The sequence below is a fragment of the Panthera pardus genome, unplaced genomic scaffold (genome assembly GCF_024362965.1).
Source record: "Panthera pardus isolate Hobbes unplaced genomic scaffold, ASM2436296v1 HiC_scaffold_13, whole genome shotgun sequence".
Taxonomy (NCBI): domain Eukaryota; kingdom Metazoa; phylum Chordata; class Mammalia; order Carnivora; family Felidae; genus Panthera; species Panthera pardus.
The window spans coordinates 76,730,511-76,755,449 of NW_026526688.1; the positions used below are offsets into that span (position 1 = coordinate 76,730,511).

At 33.8% G+C, this 24,939-nt stretch overlaps 1 protein-coding gene across 6 annotated transcripts in view; it reads left to right on the top strand.

Annotated features, from left to right (window-relative positions):
* Positions 1–24,939, top strand: part of LRBA (LPS responsive beige-like anchor protein) — a 781,419-nt gene that overhangs the window by 320,252 nt on the left and 436,228 nt on the right. For all 6 annotated transcript variants that reach the window (XM_019441290.2, XM_019441289.2, XM_019441291.2 and 3 more), the window contains exon 36: positions 2,466–2,574. In XM_019441290.2, the coding sequence (XP_019296835.1) occupies positions 2,466–2,574 (109 nt within the window). The remainder of the gene's footprint in view (positions 1–2,465; positions 2,575–24,939) is intronic.

Here is a 24,939-nt window from a genome sequence, read left to right on the forward strand (position 1 = left end):
CACGTGCTGACTTTTTAAGTTTCTAGATAATAAGAGTCATTCTTCCCTGGTTGCACAACTTCACAGTCTTCATTGGAAGGATTTGTGACAGTTGAATTCTTTTGGTAGTCTGTGCTTCTAGGCAGGTAAGGGGAGTTCAGAAAATAGACTCTTCACGTGGTATATTCTAGGTACTTTCACTTTTATTATTAAAAGATGGTTTCTGGATATGGAATTCTTAGCTGCCATTTTGATTTGGCATCTGAAAGAGGTCATTGCATTCTTATTTGTCTTCCATCAGTCTTCATGCTCTTTTGAAACCAAGTAGGTGTCCTTACCTGTTCTGCTTTTTCTCTCCCTCTGTCTGCTATTAAGATTTTTTTCCTTTGACAATTTTATTATGATACGAATAGATGTAGTACTCTTTGATCCTGTTTGGAGGTTGTAGCACTTCAGTGTATGGCTTAATAGTTTTTTCCCCAGTTTTCTTTTTCTTTCTTTCTTTTTTTTTTGTTAAGCTATTTATTTATTTTGAAAGAGACAGAGACAGCATAAGTGGAGGAGGGGCAGAGAGAGAGGGAGAGAGAGAATTCCAAGCAGGCTCTGTACTCTCAGCACAGAGTCTGATGTGGGGCTCTAACCCACAAAACTGTGAGATCATAACCTGAGATGAAACCAAGAGTCGGATGCCTGACTGACTAAGCCACCCATGTGCCCCTTCCCTAGTTTTCAAAAAATGTTGCCTAGTATCTCTTCAAATATTGCTCGTTTTGCACTATTTGACTTCTTTCTTTACTCCAGATACACTTATGTTAGACCTTTTTGCCTTGGTCTGTATGTCTGTTATTTATTTTGTCAAGTTTTCATTATTTTTCTTACCATGCTTCTGTTTAGTTGTCATTGGCCTATTCTTTGGTTAAGTACTTCTTTGAGTTTAGTAAATTGGTAAATCTGTTCTTAATTTCATGTTTGTTTTGTTCAGTGGTTTAAGTTTCTAGTCTCTACTGGAGTTCTTTTTCTTAGAATCTGTTGTCCTGAACCATAACTACGTTTATTTTGGTGTTTAATTTTTTTACAGTTTTTTTTTAATTTACTTTTTAGAGAGAGAGTGAGCAAGCATGAGCACAGGCCAGGGAGGGGCAGAGAGAGAGAGGGAGACACAGAATCTGTAGCAGGCTCCAGAGTCTGAGCTGACAGCACAGAGCCCAATGCGGGGCTCGAACCCACAAACTGTGAAATCATTACCTGAGCTGAAGTCGGACGCTTAGCTGACTGAGCCACCCAGGTGCCCCTATTTCAGTGTTTAGATATGAAATTTTAGTATCTTGATTTTCTGAGTTGACTTCTATTTGTTTTTCCTTCATTTATTGTTGGTTACTTGGTGATTGTTGGAAATTATATTTAAAATGGCAGGGGTAAATATAAGTCTCTAAGTGATAATATCTTTCTCTAGAGATTTCCTTTTGATTTCTGATTAGCAGTTAAATTAGGTACTGATTATGTTAATTTAAGACTGACCTGATTCAAGATGGAGTTTTTTGGGTTTTTTGTTTGTTTGTTTTTTGGGAGAGCACACCTGGGGAGGGGGTGGGGGAGGGGGATAGAAGATCTGAAGTGGGCTCTAGGCTGACAGGCTGACAGCAGTGAGCCTGATATGAGGCTTGAATTCACAAACCATGAGATCATGCCCTCGGTCAAGTCAGGCCCTCAACCAGCTGAGCTACCCAGGTGCCCCAAGGCTGGAGTTTTTCAATCTTTGTGAGAGTTTGCCCTATTTCGAGTTTGCCTGGAATTTAGTTCTCATGCATTGGTATTTCTATTTCTTTTTCTCCTCACCTTATGAGATTCTGAAATTTTTGTTTAGCGTTTTGGCTCCCACTTATGTATAAATCAGTATAGTGTTGTTTGAGAGTCTGTTTTAGTGTTTTTATAGACTGGTCTATTTTCTGTTTCCTATGGTATACTTATGTTCCTTCTGTAAGCCTGGATAATCTACTAGGATCCTTCTGCCTTGACAGGTCATAACATTTAATTTTTGTCTCCGTAGCTCTGTAAGACTGATAAATCTGTTTAGCTTCTCTAGTTCCACCTGTGGAAAGTAAATGGTTCAGTGAAAAAAATCATGCTGAATGTCTTCTGTGTGCTTTCTTCTCTAGGATCTTGGCTCCTTACTTTGTGGCTGCCTTGTAAATTCTCCAATACCTTTAAAAAGATTAAAACACAAATTTGATACGGTATTTTTAGTTGTTTTTCTTGGATAGCTAGTTGGATAAAAGCTATTCTGCTTTTGCCAGAAGGGTAACTTTTGTTGCTATATCCTTTAATTATTTAGTGTGAAGTAATGGTACTTCATTGGGTATGATGACAGAAGAGGAGTATAAACATTCTTCTCCACATAACAAGATACATCAACTTTGAGCAGTGAACCATCATATGTCTTAAGTATGTACACATTTACTTATTTGACAATATTAATCTCTTTATAGGTTGCTTAGTCAAACAATGAAGGATCATCTAGTAAGAGTAGCAAATGAAGCTGAATTTATCCTGAGCAGGCAACGAGCAGAGGATATTCACAGACATGCAGAATTTGAGGTAGGTTAAACATGTGGTTGGTGTGAGCAAATTGCCATTTCTAATGGTAATCATGGGAAACTGCATCGGTAAGATGGTCTAAGCAAACATATATCATCAAAAAATTAAAAATTAATTTTTGAGAGTCTTGGGGGATTCTGGGAAGATACTACAAGTCTCCATAGCCCTCTGGTCTCAACTCCTTTTTTTCCCACAAGTTGCTCACGGCAGCTTCTGTGTTTGGTTGACCTCATCTTAACCATGTGAGCAGGTTTTGGCTCTGGTAGTTTTCCAATAAAGTGAATTAGGGGAGGACTTTTGCCCTCTCTGGGCAAGGCAGAGCTAGTTAACCAGAAATGACAACCAAGCAGAAATGAAAACTGCTATGGTGGAGATAAGATCTTCCAGGTTCTAGGGAGAAGCTGAAATGCAGAGGCATGAAGTTTCTTTTACCCTGGAGGTTTGTGACCATGCTGCTCTTTGTAAATGAGGAAATGAACATACAGCTTTCTTTGTGAGTCTTCACAGGGGGAACAAGTGACAGACTCATCGTGAGACCGCTGCTTTTCTTGGCAGTTGCTTCTGAACACATGTAACAAATGTGAATTCATAGAGGAAATTAATGGTGTTGTGGTATATAAATTACCAAAATGTACACCTAAGGTGAAGTAGAAGATTTGGCAAGAACATTTGCTAAGAGTTAGAAAAAAGTTTAAAAAGCACCATCTGGGTGTTTTGGAAAGTGTTAAGAGCAGGTAATTCAAATGTTGCTTATATTCTTCTGATGCATTAAAAACAATGCACTCCCACGACATGTTACACAACTGTCACAACATGAAGGAGATACTGGAAAAATAAATTCTAGGAGACCAATTTCATTTAAGAATATGAGTACAAAGTTTTAACTAAAACTTGAACCAACAATTTAACAACATAATGAAAAAATCATGTACTGTGACCAGTTAGAATTTACTTGCGCAATCCAAAGAGTGTTTAATATTAAGATACTTACCTATGAAATAAATTATATCAATAAATTATAGAAAAATCATATGAAGGTATCAATAAATGTAGAAATAAGTATATGATAAATTTTAGCAGCCAACCCTAAGAAAACTCTGAGAAAAAAATATATTTGGTAAAAGTCTGAATATGATAAAGACTTTACTGAACATCATTTTAAATGGTGAAATCATTTTTATTAAAATCAGGAAAAAAAGTGTGATAGCTACTATCATCATTATTTACCATTTTTTGATGTTTTGGTGCTAATGCTATGATCCAGGAAAAACTAAGAGATTCTTGAACACTTTTTTATCAGAATCAACAGGGACTTTGGTAAAATTATTGGATATGATAAATATTTAAAAAAATTAGTATCATTTCTTTGATGACTAGTAAGCAGTAGTCACTAAGAATGGAAATCAGTAGTATGATCTGTTTATAGTTAAGATAAAAATAATGTTGGGGTGCCTGGGTGGCTCAGTTGATTGAGCATCCAACTTTGGCTCAGGTCATGATCTCGAGGTTCACGAGTTTGAGCCCCATGTCATGCTCTGTGCTGACAGCTTGGAGCCTGGAGCCTGCTTTGATTCTGTGTTTCCCTCTTTTTCTGCCCCTCCCCCACTCATGCTCTGTCTCTGTCTCTCCCTCAAAAATATAAATAAACATAAAAAAATTTTAAGATAAAAATAATGTTTTGGGTCAGTTTCTATAAGAATGCACATATAAGTATTTGAAACAAATATAAAAGCTTAATAGTAAACAAAATGTAAACTACTGGAAAGTCATTCTAAGCTGGGTTGTACATGTTGCTCTGTGTGTGTTTATGTGTGAGAGACAGAGCTAGAGAATCATTCTTTTATTTTGAAATAAATTGATACTAATAGAAAAATTGTAAGAGTAATACAAAAATTCCTGTTTACCATTCTCCTGGATTCTGTGATGCTTAAAATTGTGTTATATTTGCATTTCTCCCACTTTTTCTTTGTTTTTATGAATTTGAGAGCAGGTTGAATTTGTAGTAATCTTCTGTTTCTAATTCCTTCAGTGAGAATTTCCTACGTCCATTCTCTGGTTTAATTCACATAGTTCTGTACGTTCTACATAGATATCAAATCAGAAACGTAACATTCGTTATAACACTAATCTACAGACCTTACTCATGTCTTCTCAGTTGTCTCCATAATGTCCTTTATAGTCAAAAGTAGAAAATTTTAGTGACACAAAAATGTCAGTTTTTCTCAAATATGTAAATTCAATACAATATGCATTAGCATACCATTCATCAGGAAAACAGCGGAGTAATTTGGAACTTAAATATCCCTTTAAAAATATCCAAATATCCAATTCATATGGGAAAATAAATGGTTTAACATATATGTAAGAATTACGAAAAAAGAGTTTTGAACTTGCCTTTTGAGATAAACAGTACTTATTGATACTATAAAAGATAACATATACAAAAAAATCTCCTCTATGGAATAATGAAAAAAAGGATGAAAGATGACATAGTATATATTTTAGGAAAATATTTGGAAAACTGGAAAAGTGGATCTAAGGCATATGAGAGAATTTTCTAATTAAGACTGTCACTTAGAAAGTATAAAAGTAAGGGGCACTTGGGTTGCTCACTTGGTTAAGCATCTGACTTCAGCTCAGGTCATGATCTCACTGTGAGTTCGAGCCCTGCGTTGGTCTCTGTGCTGACAGCTTAGAGAGCCTGGAGTCTGCTTTGGATTCTGTGTCTCCCTTTCTCTCTGCCCTCCCCCACTCATGCTCTGTCTCTCTCTCTCTCTCTCCCAAAAATAAATTTAAAAAAATTAAAAAAAAAAAAAAGAAAGTATAAAAGTGCACATCTATTACTACACATTATATTAAACTGAGGAAAGATGCCAGCAGCATGGGAATACATCATGGAACATGGGAAGAATGATAATATGTTTACTCTATTAATAATTTTTATGAAATGATGAAAGAAAAGTAACCCAGAGACATATACTCAGAGGATTTGAATAGGAATTGCACTGAAGAATGTAAGTAACCAGTAACATATAAAATATTAATTAAAAAAACTTCTAAGGAAATATAAATTACAGAAATCATGATTTTTCATTTCTCTACACTTAGTAAAAAGTGATAAGTAAATAGAGTGATGTACTGCTGAAGGAGATAGGGGAGATGGGCAGTAGTATTTGTGTATATTTTTAGTGGAAATGCACATTTTAAGTGTTATTATAAGACAGTATAGTATGGTCATATGTATTTTGATAATTACACACACACACAAATACTCATTTACCCAGTAATCCTATTGGGTCAATATATCTTTTGGAAATAAAAGTACTAGTATATAAGGATATACATACTAGGCTGTTTATTGCAGCATTGCATGTAAACTTTAGCAAAGTTAAAACTGAGGAAAAAGGGAAAGAAATGTTTCCATAACAACAACAAAAAAGCCACAGTACTTTCTTAAAGAACAGGTCAATAAATTATGAAAAGATTAAATGGTTGATGGCTCATTTTTTAAAAATGAGCTTTATTCATGTCATTGTTTTTTAAATTGCATTTCAATTCACAACCTGTTATGAAAGCTGAGGGCATTCGTCCTCTTATATTTTTTCCATTGTTTTTGTCTTTACCTCCCAATTTTTAAAGTTCTACTTTAATTTTCATATTGTCCAAATATATAACATTCATGTTTTCTAATCACAATTCTAATATTACTTAAGTGATTGAAATATTTAAGTGATTTCAATACTCCCCTTTATTAGTCACAATTTCTTAATTACAGGCTCTTTCTTCAGACTCATTTCTTAATTGGCTAGTTTTCATCACTTTTTTTCCCCACAAGGATTCACTTTCTCTGTAAACTGAAAACTTTTTCATGTTTAAGAACATTTGCTTGCTGTCTTTTTATTTTATTTTTTAAGTTTATTTATTTATTTGAGAGAGAGAGGGAGAGACAGAATCCCAAGCAGGCTCCATGCTACGAGAGCCTAATGTGGGTCTAGAACCCACACACTGTGAGATCATGACCTGAGCTAAGATCAAGAGTCACGTGCTCAACCAACTGAGCCTCCCAGGTGTCTTTATATTTGAATGACTTCTTGATGAGTTTTATATTCTTGGTTAACCCTTGCGTTCCTTTAGAACTTTGTAGACATTCCTTCTTTGTCTTCTAGCTTTAAATGTTCTTTCAGAGAAGTTTGAGGCCAGTCTGATATTATCCGTATCAATTATTTCCTTCTCTTCTGTCTGAGATTTCTTTATTTGCCCATGAAATTCCTTTCCTTAACAGCAGTGTGGCTCAATATTGAATACCTATTCATCCAGTCTTCCTAGAATATGGTCTTTTGTTATTATTTGCAAATTTATATTTTTCCTTCAGTTTTTCAAATTAAATGTTTTCTATTTTATTTTTTTCTTTAGCAACGAGATTTATGTTAGATATTTCTTTTTGTGTTTCATGTCAGTTCCTTGTTCTTTTACTTTCTTTGATCTTTTGCCATCAGTAATTAAATTTTTAGTGTTACATATTGTCCTTGATATTTGTAGTTTATTTGTCTGTAATGATAATGTTTTATTCTTTGTTTTATTTTGGTCTCCAGCTTTTCTCTTTATCTTATTCACTTATTTTAACCTTGTGTGTGTTTCAGTTATATTTTTGTTACGTTGTTCATTAGAAGAAAATAATCATGGAGTATTTCCTTTTACTTTTTGTTATATTCTCTTAGGATTCATTGTTATTTGTATAGAATCTTCCAGTTTTATGTAAATATTTTATTATTTAGCTTGTGTTTTTATTCATTGATTGGTGATATATGTTTGCATCACTGCAATGCTTTTAGTTTTCATCTTGTTCATGCTTAGAATGTCTTGCCCAGACAGATATTTAGACAGGTCTAAACCAACAGAATGTCATAATGACTTCTTCCCTTCTGTCCACTGTATGTAATGCTAATTTTTCCCCTCTCTGAGCTACAGTTTGATTTTTGCAATGTGATATTTGCCCAGTATTGTATCACTTACCATAAAGATATGGAGGGAGCTCTTTGAAATAGATTAGGAGGCTTTTTTTTTTTAAGTTTATTTATTTTGGGAGACAGGGTGGGGAAGGGCAGAGAAAGAATCCCAAGCAGTCTTTGTGCCCTTAATGCAGAGTCCTACATGGGGCTCAATCCCATGAACCATGAGATCATGACCTGAGCCAAAATCAAGAGATGGACACTTAACTGACTAAGCCACCCAGGTGTCCTGAGGAGGCTTTTTTAGCACACCCAAGTTTTGCTTTCTTTTGTAAGATTTTATGTATCTTTTGCCAAGTTTGTTCCAGTTTATTAGAAGCTATGGAAAAATCTCATCAGGGAAAAATGTGTTTAGGTTTTGAATCATTATCCATCATTTCAGAGAGTAATCTTGAGTCTCCTTCTGTCCTGGGAAATTAGCACTACTTTTTGCTTCCTTGCTTCACCTATTTTTGCCCTGTAGGTTTCTCCAGCATCTTCAATTAGAAGATGCAGAGAATGATGATACCTGCTCAGTTTCTTTGTCTCCATATATGAAGACACTAAAAAAAATTCTTGGAATTTTGTCAACTTAACATTATTGCTTTCAGCACATGAGACATGGTTAAGAACTAAACTTTGCTGCACCCTTAGTTCTAGTTCCAGTATGTTTATTATGTTCATGGCAACCAATTATTTAATGTTTGGTGCTTTATGTTATGTTTCTTTTGTTGTTTAGTTATTTTAATTAATTTTTTTTGTTCAAAAAAATTTGTTTGCTAATATTTTAAGAATTGAAATTTTTTTCAATTCTTTTCAATTAAGAATTGAAAAGAAAAAAAAATTTAATTGCCTATTCAACCTACCATCCTAACCTGGAACTTATCTCTTAATGTCCTTTCTAATTGCTTATGGAGAAGTTACTTTGTAACTCTGGGTTGAGCTTGTAGTTCATTCTTTTAATTCTTTGTTGTTGTTGTTGTTGTTGTTGTTGTTGTTTGAATTCTTGATGATGGTGGTGGTGTTATATGTGTTCTTATGTGCATGAATGAGAGAGAATGAGGAAGGAGAAAACATACGGAATTGAAAAGAGTAAAAATACTTATAAAACATTGTGCTTTGCAAAAGATTAAACTGATTTGATGCAGTGTGTGTGTCCATGCTTGTGTGTATGCCCACAGTTCAGATGAAGGATAATGGTGACAACAGTAGCTAATACTGCCTGAGTCCTTAAGTTGTGTGAGGAACTCTTATGGGTGCTTTGTAAGTTTTAACTAATCCTTACGGTAAAGCCCTGAGGTAGAACTATGATATCTCATTTTATGAATGAGGAAACAGCATAAAAGAAGATAACCCAGAGTTAAAAGTAGAATCCAGATATAGGTAATTTATCTCTTAATCTGAAATCTATGTATTTGGTTCACATTATAGAATGTGTAAATAGAATTTAATCTTTGGCAAACACAGCAGCTTTATTCTGAGCTATTTAGTTTTATGTTTTCTCTAGTAGTTTTTTATTTTAATCTTTATCATCTTGCTCTGAAATTTGCGTTATTATAAGGTAATATTTTAAAGCATGACAATAAAATACCTAAATAAAAACAAGTATTTCTTAACAAATTTTATCATTACTTAAATTTTAATAGAGAATATGTATATATTTGTTAACCTGTTCTATGTGAGATTCAGTTTTAAGAGACCAAAGATGTATTTTTTACATACTAGCCTTTACTTCAATAGAAAAATAATTCCCATTTTTTATACCATAAAAACCCTGATTAATTGAGACGTACTCATGTTTGATATATTTCTAACTGTATTGATCTTAACTCTTAAATAATGCTCTACAAGATGCATATTTTGTCCTAGACCACTTGTATTCTAATGGCTGAACTTTATCTATTGCTAGTTACTTTCTCATGCAACAAAGAGATGTTGTCATGTATTTATATACCATTTATGATTGTAAAACAGCTGACTTGTTTCATTTATTATCAGGGTATTGGTGACAGTGTAGATCTGAAATATACCTCTTTAGTTCATTGTGTGATTATCATTTGAGTGGGATATCCTTGACATCTGATTTTGATTTAGGTAGATGTTCCTTGAGTGTCATGACATCATTGATTAGGGGTACATCTTAGCTTTATTTTTTAATTTTATAGTTGTGGAGGAATGTTTATTAAAAATCATTTTGTGCAGGGCCGCCTGGGTGGCTCAGTCGGTTGGGCGTCCGATTTCGGCTCAGGTCACGATCTCGCGGTCCGTGGGTTCGAGCCCTGCGTCGGGCTCTGGGCTGATGGCTCAGAGCCTGCTTCTGATTCTGTGTCTCCCTCTCTCTCTGCCCCTCCCCCGTTCATGCTCTGTCTCTCTCTGTCTCCAAAAAAAAAAAAAAAAAAAGTTAAAAAAAAATCATTTTGTGCAAAACATTAGACCCTGTTTTGTAAATATGATTGGTATATGTATTAGGTGTACAGTTTGCACCATTTTTATTAAAAAAATTATCTTTCAAAGTTTAGTTTATTCAAATTCATAACATATCTGGAAAACTTGATCAAGATTGTTATATAACAATTTAATTTTTAGGACTCTTTGTAAGTTAAAATCCACTTCAAGTAAGAATTTCTTAATGTCCTTTTGACTGATGTTGCTTTGAGTTTCATCTACTGTACAGAATTCACTTCTTATTAGCTTCAGTGAAACTGCAAACTAGTGGCCAATAAGCTAATTTGAAGTGTTAAAAACAAATGTTATTATGAAAAATATCCCATGATAAGGCTTGATTAATTCTTTATATAGAGATCTGTATATTTTTCTTTTAGATGAAGGATTTAAATATATTTTCACATTAGCAAAAAATTTTTTAATAAAAAGAGAACTTTTTTTGCCAGTTCAGCATTTTAAATTAAAAAAAATTTCATGTATATTTACTTTTTTTTCTTTAATTTTTAAAAATTTACATCCAAGTTAGCATATAGTGCAGTGATGATTTCAGGAGTTTATTCCTAATGTCCCTCACCCATTTAGCCCATCTCCCCTCCCACCATCCCTCCAGTAACCCTCTATTTGTTCTCCATGTATGTTTTGTCCCCTTCCCTTTTTTTATATTATTTTTGCTTCTCTTCCCTTATGTTCATCTGTTTTGTCTCTTAAAGTCCTCATATGAGTGAAGTCATATGATTTTTGTCTTCCTCTAATTTCACTTAGCATAATACCCTCTAGTTCCATCCACGTAGTTGCAAATGGCAAGATTTCATTCTATTTGATGCCAAGAAATATTCCATTGTATAGATATACCACCTCTTTTTCATCCATTCATCCATCGATGGACATGTGGGCTCTTTAATACTTTGGCTATTGTTGATAGTGCTGCTATAAACATGAGGGTGCATGTACCCCTTCGAAACAGCACACCTGTATCCTGTGGATAAATGCCTAGTAGTGCAATTGTTGGGTTGTAGGGTAGTTCTATTTTTAGTTTTTTGAGGAACCTCCATACTGTTTTCCAGAGTGGCTGCACCATCTTGCATTCCTACCACCAATGCAATAGAGATCCTCTTTCTCCGCATCCTCGCCAACATCTGTTGTTGCCTGAGTTGTTAATGTTAGCCATTCTGACAGGTGTGAGGTGGTATTCTCATTGTGGTTTTGATTTGTATTTCCCTGATGATGAGTGATGTTGAGCATGTTTTCATGTGTCAGTTGGCCATCTGGATGTCTTCTTTGGAGAAGTGTCTATTCATGTCTTTTGCTCTTTTCTTCACTGGATTCTTTGTTTTTTGGGTGTTGAGTTTGATAAGTTCTTTATAGATTTTGGATACTAACCCTTTATCTGATATGTCATTTGCAAATATCTTCTCCCATCCTGTTGGTTGCCTTTTAGTTTTGCTGATTGTTTACTTTGCTGTGCAGAAGCCTTTTATTTTGATGAGGTCCCAGTAGTTCATTTTTGCTTTGGTTTCCCTGGCCTCCAGAGATGTGTTGAGTAAGAAGTTGCTGCAGCCAAGGTCAGAGAGGTTTTTGCCTGCTTTCCTCTCAAAGATTTTGATGGCTTCCTGTCTTACATTGAGGTCTTTCATGATTTTGAGTTTATTTTTGTGTATGGTGTAAGAAAGTGGTTCAGGTTCATTCTTCTCGCATTTCGCTGTCCAGTGTTCCCAGCATCACTTGCTGAAGAGACTATCTTTATTCCATTGGATGTTCTTTCCTGCTTTGCCAAAGACTAGTTGGCCGTATGTTTGTGGGTCCACTTCTGAGTTCTCTATTCCGTTCCATTGATCTGAGTGTCTGTTTTTGGGCCAGTACCATACTGCCTTAATGATTACAACTTTGTAATACAGCTTGAAGTCTGGGATTCTGATGCCTCCAGCTTCAGTTTCTCTTTCATGATTGCTTTGGCTATTGGGGTCTTTTCTGGTTCCAAACAAATTTTAGGATTGTTTGTTCTAGCTCTGTGAAGAAAGATAGTGTTAATTTGATAGGTATTGCACTGAATATGTAGATTGCTTTGGGTAGTATTGACATTTTAACAATATTTGTTCTTCCTATCCAGGAGTATGGAATATTTTTCCATGTTTTTTGTGTCTTCTTCAGTTTCTTTCATAAGCTTTCTCTATAGTTTGGATAGATTTTTCACCTCTTTGGTTAGATTTATTCCTAGGTATTTTATAGTTTTTGGTGCAGTTGTAAATGGGATCGATTCCTTGATTTCACTTTCTGTTGCTTCATTGTTGGTGTATACGAATGCAATCGATTTCTGTGCATTGATTTTATATCCTGCAACTTTGCTGAATTCATAGATCAGTGCTAGCAGTTTTTTGGTGGAATCTTTTGGGTTTTCTGTATAAAGTATTATGTCATCTGCGGAGAGTGAAAGTTTGACCTCCTCCTGGCCAATTTGGATGCCTTTTATTCCTTTGTGTTGTCTGATTGCTGAGGCAAAGACTTCAATTCTATGTTGAATAACAGTGGTAAGAGTGGACATCCCTGTCTTGTTCTGACCTAGGGGGAAAGCTCTCAGTTTTTCTCCCTTGAGGATGATATTGGCATTGGGTTGTTCATATATGTCTTTTATGATCTCGAGGTATGATCCTTCTATCCCTACTTTCTTGAGGGTTTTTATCAAGAAAAGATGCTATGTTTTGTCAAATGCTTTTTCTGCATCTATTGAGAGGATCATGTGGTTCTTGTCCTTTCTTTTATTGATGTGATGAATCACATTGATTGTTTTGTGAATATTGAACCAGCCCTTCATCCCAGATATAAATCCCATTTGGTCGTGGTGAATAATCTTTTTAATGTATTGTTGGATCCGGTTGGCTAATGTCTTTTGAGGATTTCATGTATATCTACTTTTGACAGAGGGAGAGAAAGCACGAGCATGATAGGGGCAGAGAGAGAGGGAGGCAGAGGATCCAAAGCAGGCTCTGTGCTTACAGCAGAGAGACTGATTTGGGGCTCAAAGTCACAAAACTGTGAGATCATGACCTGTGCTGTCGGGCACTCAACTGACTGAGCCATCCAGTACTTTAAAATGTTTAAAAATTGAGAAACCCTTATATAGTACCATATATTTATCTAAGTCTATACCAAGAATAAAGTAGATTTTTATAGTAATCTTTTGAGGTACTTTATACAGATAAGGAAACCTGAAGCGCAGACAGGTAAGGTGATTTGTTCTAGGTCATACAGCTAGTAAGTGGTAAAGCTAGGATTTGAATTCATGTAATCTAAAAGAAAGTTATGACTGTGTTGTTTTGTGGCCTAACACCATCTATTAGGTGATTTAACATACATTTTCTCATTTTGGCACCACAACAGATCTGTTAACTATGTAGGACGGATTGAGCGAATGGGATTTGGTGTTGGTCACATAGCTAGGAAACTGATGGTTTTGAACCAGAACCCAGGTGTCATAACAGGGTAACCTGTGTCTTCATATCCTTATGGCATCATGAAGTTTTTGCTGTTAAAATAATACATTATTTAACATATACTTGGCAGTTCTGAAAGTATAGGAAACATAATTAAAATGTAATAATAGAGACTTAAACTACCGGTTTTAAGGTTGATTTTCATGAATTATCCTACTTACCTTTTCAGTATTTGAATTTTTGGGATTAATGTCATTTATTTTATTTAAAATAAATGTTTATGTTTCTAATTATAAAAGTGATATCTGTTTTTTATAGAAACCTTAGAAAATAATGAAAAATTTAAAGGAATATTTATTGTCTTGCTTTAATCTGTTTATCTACATTTGTTTTCTTTTTAAATTGTAACTTAAAAAATTTTAGTCTTAACAGAGGTTGCAAAAGTAACAGTCCTGTGTATATCCTGTTGTCTTTTTAAAATACCCATATACTAATCTACTCATTTACTGAATGTTGCCACTGACCAAATTAGACTCCTAAGGATACTTTCAAAAAATTTAACATTACCTATTTATGGACACTTTGGTTGCTTCCATATATTCGCTAATGTAAATAATGCTGTGGTAAACATAGGGGTGCACATAACTTTTCATATTAGCTTTTTTTTTTTTGAGTAAATACCCAATAGTGGAATTACTGGATCATATGATATTTCTATTCTTAATTTTTTGTGGAACCTCCATACTGTTTTCCATAGTAGTTGTACCGATTTGCATTTTCACCAACAACGCAGTTTTCTCCAAGCCTGAGGGTTCCTTTTTCTTCATGTTATTGTCAACACTTGTTTTTTCTTGTCTTTATCATTTTAGCTATTCTGATACTATAAGGTGATATCTCATTCTGATTTGATTTGCATATCCCTGATGAATAGTGATGTCCAGCATTTTTTCATATGTCTGTTGGCTTCTTTGGAAAGCTAACATGTATGTCTTCTTTGGACAAATGTCTGTCTGTTCAGGTCCTCTGCCCATTTTTTAGTCTGTTTTTGTTTGTTTGTTTGGTATAGAGTTGTATATGTTCTTTATATATTTTGGATATTAACCCCTTATTGGGCATAGCATTTGCAGATATCTTCTCCCATTCAGTAGATTGCATTAATGATTTCCTTAGCTGTGTGAAAGCTCCTTATTTTGGTGTAGTCCCAGTAGTTTATTGTTGCTTTTGTTTCCCTTGCCTTAGGAGACATATCTAGAAAAATGTTGCTAAGACCATTTGAAAGAAATTACCACTTATGTTCTTTTCCAGGAGTTTTAGGTTTACATGCAGGTCTTTAATCCATCTTAGGTTTATTTTTGTGTATGGTGTAAGATAATAGTGTAGTCATTCTTTTGCATATAATTGCCAGTTTTCCCAACACCATTTGTTGAAGAGAATGTCTTTGCTTTGTTGTATATATTCTTGCTTCCATTGTCATAGATTAATTGACCATATAAGCATGGGTTTATTTCTGGGCTCTCTTCTGCTTCACAGATCTGTATGTCTGTTTGTGCCAGTACCATACTGTTTTGATTACTACAGCTTTGTAGCATATTTTGAAATCTGGGATTGTGATGCCTTCAGCTTTGTTGTTCTTTCTCAAGATTGCTTTGGCTTTTTGGGGTCTTTTGTGGTTCTATACAAATTTTAGTATTATTTGTTCTGGTTCTATGAAAAATGCTTATTGGTATTTTGATAAGGATTGCACTGAATCCATAGATTGTGTTGGGTATTATGGACATTTTAACCATATTAATTCTTCTAATCCATGGTTGTGAAGTATCTTTCCATTTGTGTATGTCACCTTGAATTTCTTTCAATAGTGTTTACAGTTTTCAGAGTACAGGTCTTTCACCTTCTTGGTTAGTTTTATTCCTAGGAGTTTTATTCTTTTTATTCAATTGTAAATGGGATTGTTTTCTTAATTTCTCTCCTGCTACCTCGTTATTAGTGTATAGAGACATTACCAATTCCTGGGTATTAATTTTTTATGCTGCAACTTTACTCAGTTCTTTTATTGAATAGTTCTAGTAGTTTTTGGAGGATTCTTTAGGTTTTGTATATATAGTATCATGCCATCTGCAAAGAATGACAGTTTAACTTCTTCCTTACCAGTGTGGATGACTCTTCTTTATTCTTGTTGTGTGATTGCCGTGGGTAAGACTTCCAGTATTGTGTTAAATTAAAATGGTTAGAGTGAATATCTTTTTCTTGTTCCTGATCTTAGGAGGAAAGGCTGTCAGTTTTTTTACCACTGAGTATTATGTCAACTGTAGATTTTTCATATATGGACAAAGGTGTGTGTGTGTGTGTGTTTGTGTGTGCACGTGCACACACACGTATGTGTGTGTATGTGTATACACATAAATATTTATTTACTTATTTTGAGACAGAGGGAGTGGGTGGGAGAGGGGTAGAGAGAGAGGGAGAGAGAGAATCCCAAGTAGGCTCTGTGCTGTCAGCATGGAGTTCGTGGGCTCAAACCCATGAACCGTGAAAATCACGATCTGAGCTGAAATCAAGAGTCAGATGCTTTAACTGAATGAGCCAACCAGGTGCCCCAGGTATATATTTAGGAGTGAAATTTTGCTATTTGCAACAAAGAGGGGATTATTCAATGTGAAATAAGTCAGAGAAAGAAAATTACCATGTGATGTCTCTTTTTTGCAGAATCTAAGAAACAAATGAAAAAGCAAACCAGGAAACAGGCTCTTAAACACAGAGAACAAAGTAGTGGTTGTCAGGGAGTAGATGGTTGGGGATCAGTGAAACAGATGAAGGGGATCAAGAGGAGTAAATTTTCATTTATGAAATAAATAAGTCACAGAGATGTAAAGTATAGCATAGAAAATATAGTCATTAACATTTTATTGACTATATGGTGACAGATGGTGAGTGCACTTATCATGGTGAGCTTGGCGCAGTGTATAGAATTGTTAAGCCAATGTGTAGTACACCTGAAAATAATATAACATTGTTAGTTATACTTCAATATTTAAAAATATTAAAAATCTTGGGTGCCTGGGTGGCTCAGTTGGTTAAACATCCTACTCTTGTTATCAGCTCAGGTCATGATCTCACAGTTTGTGAGTTTGAGCCCTGTGTCGGGCTTTGTGCTGACAGCTCAGAGCCTGCTAGAAATTCTCTCTCCCTTTTCTCTCTGTCTCTCCCCTGCTTGTGCTCTCTTTCTGTCTCAAAAATAAATATTTACAATATATATGTAAAATCTGATATGAAAATAATTTATGTGCGGTTTGCCATTATGAGATATTTTTTGAAAACATGATTTGTAATAACTGTGTGATGTTTCCTGATACAAACGTGTAATAAGTAATTTTAATAGTTTTTATTCATAGATACTTAAATTCTATATTTATTCTATTATAAACAAAATTTTGAAGAATATCAATGTTAATAAATTTTTATTTGCATTTCTCATTTTTTAAGTAGGCTGAGTTCATTTAAGTGAAAATCTGGTATCAGAGTTTGAGTTCTTGTGAGTATGTTAATTCATACTGAGAAATTTCTTTTGAAAACTTTTCATCTCATACACTTTTTCCATTTCACTGCACTACTCCCATAATTGAATAGTTTTAAGTTTGATAAGTAAAAGCTTATGAACTCTTGTTTTATAGTCCACATGATTTTTATTACTAATGAGCTTCAACAGTGCTTCATTATGAGTTTTATTCTTTTAAATATCTATTATTTCCATTGCTTATGCAAAGAAAATAAATGTTTGTTATTTTCTTAATGATTATTTTCTTTCTATACAGTGGCTTTATATTTTATAGGTATTAACCTTTATTTGTTATAGTATGTTTCCCCATAATTTATTTACTGTCATGTTTATTATACATTTATAGTCATTTAAAATTTAATGTAATATAATTCAAAGGATTTCCTTTATCATTGTTTTCATTATTTCTAGGCTAAGGTTTTTTCTCATTTCAAGATCATTTAAATATTCTTCAACATTTGCTATGGATATAAACCTCAGTTTTAGTTTTTAAAATATCTCAGATATTTTTCTTTGCATTGTAAAAGTCTCTATTTTGATATTATCAAATACTTTAGCCAGCTTTTCCAATATCATTTTATTGTTGTTGTTGTTGTTAAATGAGGCTTTCTTTTTATGATATTAGTCTTGCCTGTTAAGGCTTCTTTCAAATGATTCTCTTGTGTTCCATACATTTTTCCTTTTTCTCATCACAGTCATTAAGCTAATGCAACATTTTTTTTAAGTTGTGTGAAAAGTAAAAACTTTTCAGTATTAAGTTTAAATAAATATATAAAAGTAGAAGTATAATGAAGACTCCTCAGTTAGACTTAACAGTTGTAACATTTTGCCATGTATGCCTTGTTTTTTTACTGAAGTGTTTTAAAGTAAATTATAGACCATGTGACTAATGACCACTTAATACCTCAGTATGAATTTCTCAAACCTGAGGATATTTCTCTAAATGATTACATCATTACTATTTATAAAAAGTTATAATTTACTACTATCTCTGATATCTAGCCTACATTCCAATTTGCCTTTTTATGTAAAAATGTCATTAACAGCTACTTGTCCTGAAAATGATCCATTCAGGGACTGTACATTATAATAAATTAGTCATTTAGTGTCTTAATTTTTTTTTAAGTTGGATCAACCAAAACTTAAAGAAAAGTTAAACGTTCCATACTGCATGATGTAAAAACTAATGAGCTACAATTCACAGACCATATAGTTAACCCATCTTAATGTGCAATTCCTTGGCTTTTAGTACATTCAGAGTCAGACCATCATCACAATTTTTATTATCCTAAAAGAAATCCTCTACCTATTACCAGCCACCAATATTTACAAATTTAGACAATTATTTATCTAATTTCTGTCTCTACAGATTTGGCCTTTCTCACCATTTCATGTAATTGGAATCACGGTATCATATAATATGTGGTGTTTTATGATGATTTCTTTTATTAGCATAATGTTTTCAAGTCATTCAAGTTGTAGCTCTTCTGGAGATAAAAATAGCTGAGGGTCTGTTCTCTTCTACAAAAGGATAGTTACTTTCTGGAGTTTGGTTCTTTTTTATTATTTGTATTTTGTCATTGTTAGGAGTGGAGCAATAGATTCTCAAGTTTTGTGTATTCTATTAAGATGCCAACATCCCTGTGAGTTTTTTATTAGCTTTTAAAATATTGCTAATATATTCATATTTCTAACTACACAAAAGTGGTTATAGGAAAAACTTCATTGCAGCCTTTTCCCTTGGGAATCTGTATTATCAGTTCTTTGGCTATTTTCCCAGAGATATTCAATATAGGGAATACAAATACGCCATGTCTTTTTACACAGATGAATGCATAGTGTACATACTTTTTTTTGCACCAGCTGTTTTTAACTTAAAACTGTATCTTAGCATTATCAGCTTTTACTGAGATTCCTTATTTTTCTTACTTTACACAGTAATTGTATTTTTGTGTACTATACTCTTGGTATATTTATTATAATGCTAGATTCCATACTTAAACATTTATGTTTTTCCTTTTCTCCTGGTATTATGAAAAATGCTACAGTTATAATTTTTTAGTGTGCATTTTGTTGATATGTATGTCTGTAGGTGTCTACTGAATTTTCTATTTTACTTTATTAGGATTACAAAATTTTAATTATGGTAATCTATAATAATGCTCTATATTACTAATTTTTTTTAGATTCGCTTATATTACATGGGTAAATCTTACCAGATGGAGGTTTTTGTTGGACTTATTTTTTGAATGTTTGACTTAATTGTTTTCTAATTCAGTAACGTCTTTGGATAGCTATGTTTTTCTCTCCTTTTACATTCATTTTGTGTTTTTATTTAAAGCTTTTTTAAAATTAATAAATTAATTAAACCACATTACCCTGATGTATAATCATGGTAAAATTTCCACTGGGGAGTTCTAAAGGACTGAGAGAAATGATATCTGTCCAATTTGAAATGATAACTATACTAGGTTGTTCTTTAAGATGTTCAGTAATGCATGATTAGCTTTATGAAAATTAAATGTGGAAATTGTATTAGGTATCTGACACATAACAGCAACAGGTTGTTTTCAACAAGTAGTTTTCCAGAGTTCCAAAATACCAGACAATCTAAGAAGAATAGATTTATTAATTCATCATTGTAGACACTTGTGTGACCAAAATAACAAACACGAAAACTGAAAATAAATTTAGGAAACCATTTGAATGAGATATGATGTAATAATACTTAAATATATAAAAATAGAAATAAGTGAGGGGAAGATGGAGATTGGAAACAAAGTATGGCTTGTCAGTTATGGAAAATGCAAAATAAGGTGATAAGTATTCTTTTTATACCTGGATGCTAGTAAGCTGTTTGGAAAATTGAATGGACATGTTACTTGTAACATTACTTGAGTACAGTTATTTTTTTTTTGTTTTGTGTGGTTTTTAATTTGAGAGAGAGAGTGTGAGTGGGGTAGGGACAGAAAGAGAGGGAATGAGAGAATCCCAAGGAATCTCCAGGTTTGGCAAAGGGCTTGATCTCATGACCTCGAGATCATGACTTGAGCTGAATCAAGAGTCAGATGCTTATATGAGCCATGCAGGAGCCATGAGTACAGTTGTTTTGGAAAGATCTTTAAAAGGAGGCCTATCTTTGACTTAACTTTTATTTTGAATTTTTTATGTAAATAATTTAGCACAAAACATTTACATCCTTGAAAATGTCACCATAATAAATATAACAGAAAAATATTGGTAAATGTCATAATGTCCAAAAATTAATGGACAATTCAGTAAATAGTGGCAGATCCACTTTATGGAGCATTGAGAAATCATTAATATACCTATGCTGTTAATTTTAACTTTAATTAATTAAATTTAAACATTTTTAACGTTTGTTTATTTTTGAGAGAGAGAGGGAGAGACAGAGCACAGAGAGGGGGAGAGGCAGAGAGACAGAGACACAGAATCTGAAGTGGGCTCCAGGCTCTGAGCTGTGGCACAGAGCCAGATGTGGGGCTCGAACCCAGGAATCAAGAGATCATGACCTGAGCCGCAGTTGGGAGCTTAACCAACTGAGCCACCCAGGCGCCCCTTAGTCTAATTTTTAAAATAAAAGATTCTATGGGACTTGGGTGGCTCAGTCAGTTAAACATCTGACTCTTGATTTTGGCTCAGGTCATGATTCTCATGGTTTGTGGGATTGAGCTCCACGTTGCTCTCTGTGCTGAAAGTGCGAGCCTGCTTGGGATTCTCTCTTTCCCTTTCTCTCGCTGCCCCTTAACCCCACTGTCAAAATAAATAAACTTAAAAAAAATACGTTTCAAAATTGCTTTGTGGTTATAATTAATGCATGAATATTGTCAAAGTTTAGAATGTCACTGGGGAAGTAACGGTTTATATTTTTAAATAAAACTGTTTTTTTTAAATGATAACTACAATTTTGGGTGAAAAAGTCATAGATTGCATACTACAGTTCATTCAGAAAGATAAAAAATAATAATTTGTGTGTTCCAACATGAATTACATATTGCCTGCCCCTGCTTATGTTCCTTTTTGTCATAGTCATAGTAATTCTTCCTGTCTTCTAGATTTTAAAACTAATAATCACAACCAACGAAAAAATAGATAAATTGGACTTTAATAAAAATTAACAGTGTTTGGGATTTAAAATATACTGGGAAGAAAGAAAAGTTAACCTTTAGAAAGAAAGAACATATTTGCAAATCTTATATGTAGTAAGGGTTTGGTATCTGAAATATAGAAATAACTTTTAGAGTTCAGCAATTAAGAGGGACTTCTGTTGTTCTGCCTCCAGGCAACATGGAAATTTTATTCACCTTGCTTCTTTTCTTCTCTTAGTATACCTCATGCTCTTCCTTGCCAACCTGAGTTCAGTAGAATGGCTTTTGCAAAGAAGGGTGGAGAGAAGGACTGTTCTGCCATCAGTAGGGTAGTGAACAGGGAATACACAAATCAGTATTCATAAGCAAATCCATAGAGTGGACTTCAAGAAGCATGTCCCTTGGGCACTCAAAGATACCGATAAAGTTACCATAAGGAGATAGCAACTTCCAATGTGTGCATTGACACCAGGTTCAACGAAAGAGTCAAGGTTAATGGAATAAGGGATGTCTCATGCTTATTTGTGTGCTATTATGTAGAAGATATAAAGTAGGTGAAGAAGCCCCAAGTAAGCTGTATAAATTGGTTACCTGTGTACCTGTCATCAGTTTCAAAAATCTATAGACAGTGTGAATAGGAACTGACTGCTGATTTTCAAATACTTATAACATAGGTAGGTAGGTAGGTAGGTAGGTAGGTAGGTAGATAGATAGATCAGAAGACATAATAACACAATTTAAAAATAGGTAGAGGATTTGAATAGGTATTTCTCCAAGGGTAATAGACAAATGGCCAATATTAAGCACATGAAAAGATGCTCAACTTCTTTAGTTATTAAGGAAATGAGAACTGAAACCACAATGAGATACTACTTCAAAACACCAGGAAGGTTATAATAAAAAAGCCAGCTAATAACATGAGTTGGTGAAGATGTAATGAAATTAGAACCCTCATATGCTAATGGTGTGAATATTAAATGGTATAGCCACTTTGGAATATGGTTTGGCAGTTCCTCAGATGTTTAAAAAGAGAGTTGGGGCGCCTGGGTGGCGCAGTCGGTTAAGCGTCCGACTTCAGCCAGGTCACGATCTCGCGGTCCGTGAGTTCGAGCCCCGCGTCAGGCTCTGTGCTGACGGCTCGGAGCCTGGAGCCTGTTTCCGATTCTGTGTCTCCCTCTCTCTCTGCCCCTCCCCCGTTCATGCTCTGTCTCTCTCTGTCCCAAAAATAAATAAAAAAACGTTGAAAAAAAAAAATTTAAAAAGAGAGTTACTCTATGATCCAGTGATTCTACTCGTAGGTATATATCCAAGGGTATTGAAAACATGTCCACACAAAAACTTGAACAGGAATGTTCATAGCTGCATTATTCATAATTACCAAAAGTGGAATTAACCCAAATGTTCATTAACTGATGAATGGATAAAGAAAATGTGGTATATCAATACAATGCAGTATTATTTATCCATATGTGTATCTGTGTTAATGTATCTATATATTTATGTATGTATCTATATTTATCTCTTTTAAGCACTGAAATTCCAAGTTGTAGAATAAATAAAATTTTTGTGTCAGAGATCTGTTATACAGAGCCAAATAAAATTCTCCAATCATTATTTTTTTTAACGGAAATTATTCACAGCATATTCACTTACTCTCAATAGTGCTTTAATTGTTTTTTCTAATTACTGAAAAATGGCATTGCTTATTTTGTTGTTCATATTCTATATAAACTAAACTTTTATCAGAGTAATAACAAATCTTCTGTTTAAATGTTTTTTTTTAAAAAAAACATACTTTCTTGTTGATGGGCTAACAGCATGCTCTGTTTTCATGCTGTTCAAAATTTCAGTTTTTGGGATAATCTATATTATCCATACATTCCTTGAACCTGGGTTTCTGTTTATCAGTGGCTACTGAAAATGATCTCGATACTTTGACATGACTTCCCGAATTCACTGTAAATCTTGTTTGTCAGCCAGCTTCTCTGCATGATTTCTTTTCAGTAATTAAATTTAACATTTCCAGCTGCTGAAAAATTTGTTGGCCTTTTCTGTTCATTTGTGTTTCTTCACGCGTAAAACATAAGGCATCCACCTAGTTTTAAGTCTTTTAAAGTGTTATTTTGCAGGCAGGATTTGGCATTTATACACTGAATGGTTTACTTTCTTACTGAATTCTCTATAGTAATCTAAAATGCTAATCTAAATAAAAATCTGATGTAGCTCACATATGTGATTACCCTAAGTGACTTTCTTCTAGTGATTTGTAGGGCATTTAGATTTTTGTTTCTTAGAATATCAGACTAGATTGTTTGTAATGATGTAAAATTTCAGATATCTGTGTTTGCTAAGCATAGGTCTAAGCATTTACACAGAACTATAAGTTGGGCTAATTACCATAGAATTTAATAAATTTTTTGGTTATAACATAGAATAATGTCAAACAGAAGAAATAAATCTTATGTCTGTTATTTTACACTACCTTATTTAGAAAGTTACTCAATTATATTTGTATGTAGGACATTTATTGATAGAAGTAGTTTTTTGAGAATGTGTTTACTGATACCACTGAACCACATATCTGTCTTCAGAGGGTATCATGTTTCTAACTCAATGCTCATTCTCCATTACTGCAGAAAGCACTTTTTATAGGTAATGTAGTTCTTTGTAATAAATTGTGAGCATCTACCTAAAGATTGCTAATTTTAGATGTCTCAAATGGTCGTTTTTTACAATATTAATGAGTTCTTATATGAACAGCCAATAAAAATCCTAGTATAGTTTTCAAATCATTGTATATAAACTGTTACTATTTAAGGTTTTTTATTGATAATATTTTATTTATGTATGATGTGTGGTTGATGAGGCAATTTAAAATTCTTATTAGGTTAATCTTCCAAATGTATATGCTTTTGTATTCTTTACCTTCTCTTACATTTTTAAATACAACTTGCTGACATAATAAGTTGATATGACATCAGAGAGAGGAGTGATAACAATACAAATAGTTTTGTTTTAACATTAGTTTGTTTATTTATTACAGAGCACGAGTGGGGGAGAGGGGCAGTGGGAGAGAATTTTAACCATGCTCCATGCTCAGTGTGGAGCCTGACACAGGGCTTGATCTCATGACTCTGGACTTATGACCTGATCTGTAATAATGAGTTGGACACTTCACCGACTGAGCCACCCAGGTGCCCTGTTATAACTTAATAATTTTTGAATGCCCCTATTTTTCATGGAATCTTAGACCATAGAATAAAATTAAGTTGATGGAAAGTTTCAATTTGAGAATGAAAAATTATACTGAAAAGGACATGGAGATTTTACAAATACTTTATTTATTTATTTATTTTAATAGGAAATGTATTATCAAATTGGTTTCCATACAACACAAAGTACTTTAAAAATTGTTTATTCTTAAAATTCATATAGACTTGCATAGCCAAAATAATCTTGAAAGAAAAAATTACAATATTGAGGGATTCCTACTTTGTGATTTTAAAGTATTCTACTACAAGCCTATAATAGTCATGATAGTGGCACAGTTATAGACCTATGTAACAAAGAAATCGAATTGAAAGTCCAGAAATAAGTGTATATATCTAAGGACAATTGATTTTTTTTTAACATATGAAATTTATTGTCAAATTGGTTTCCATACAACACCCAGTGCTCATCCCAAAAGGTGCCCTCCTCAATACCCATCCCCCACCCTCCCCTCCCTCCCACCCCCCATCAACCCTCAGTTTGTTCTCAGTTTTTAACAGTCTCTTATGCTTTGGCTCTCTCTCACTCTAACCTCTTTTTTTTTTTTCCTTCCCCTCCCCCATGGGTTT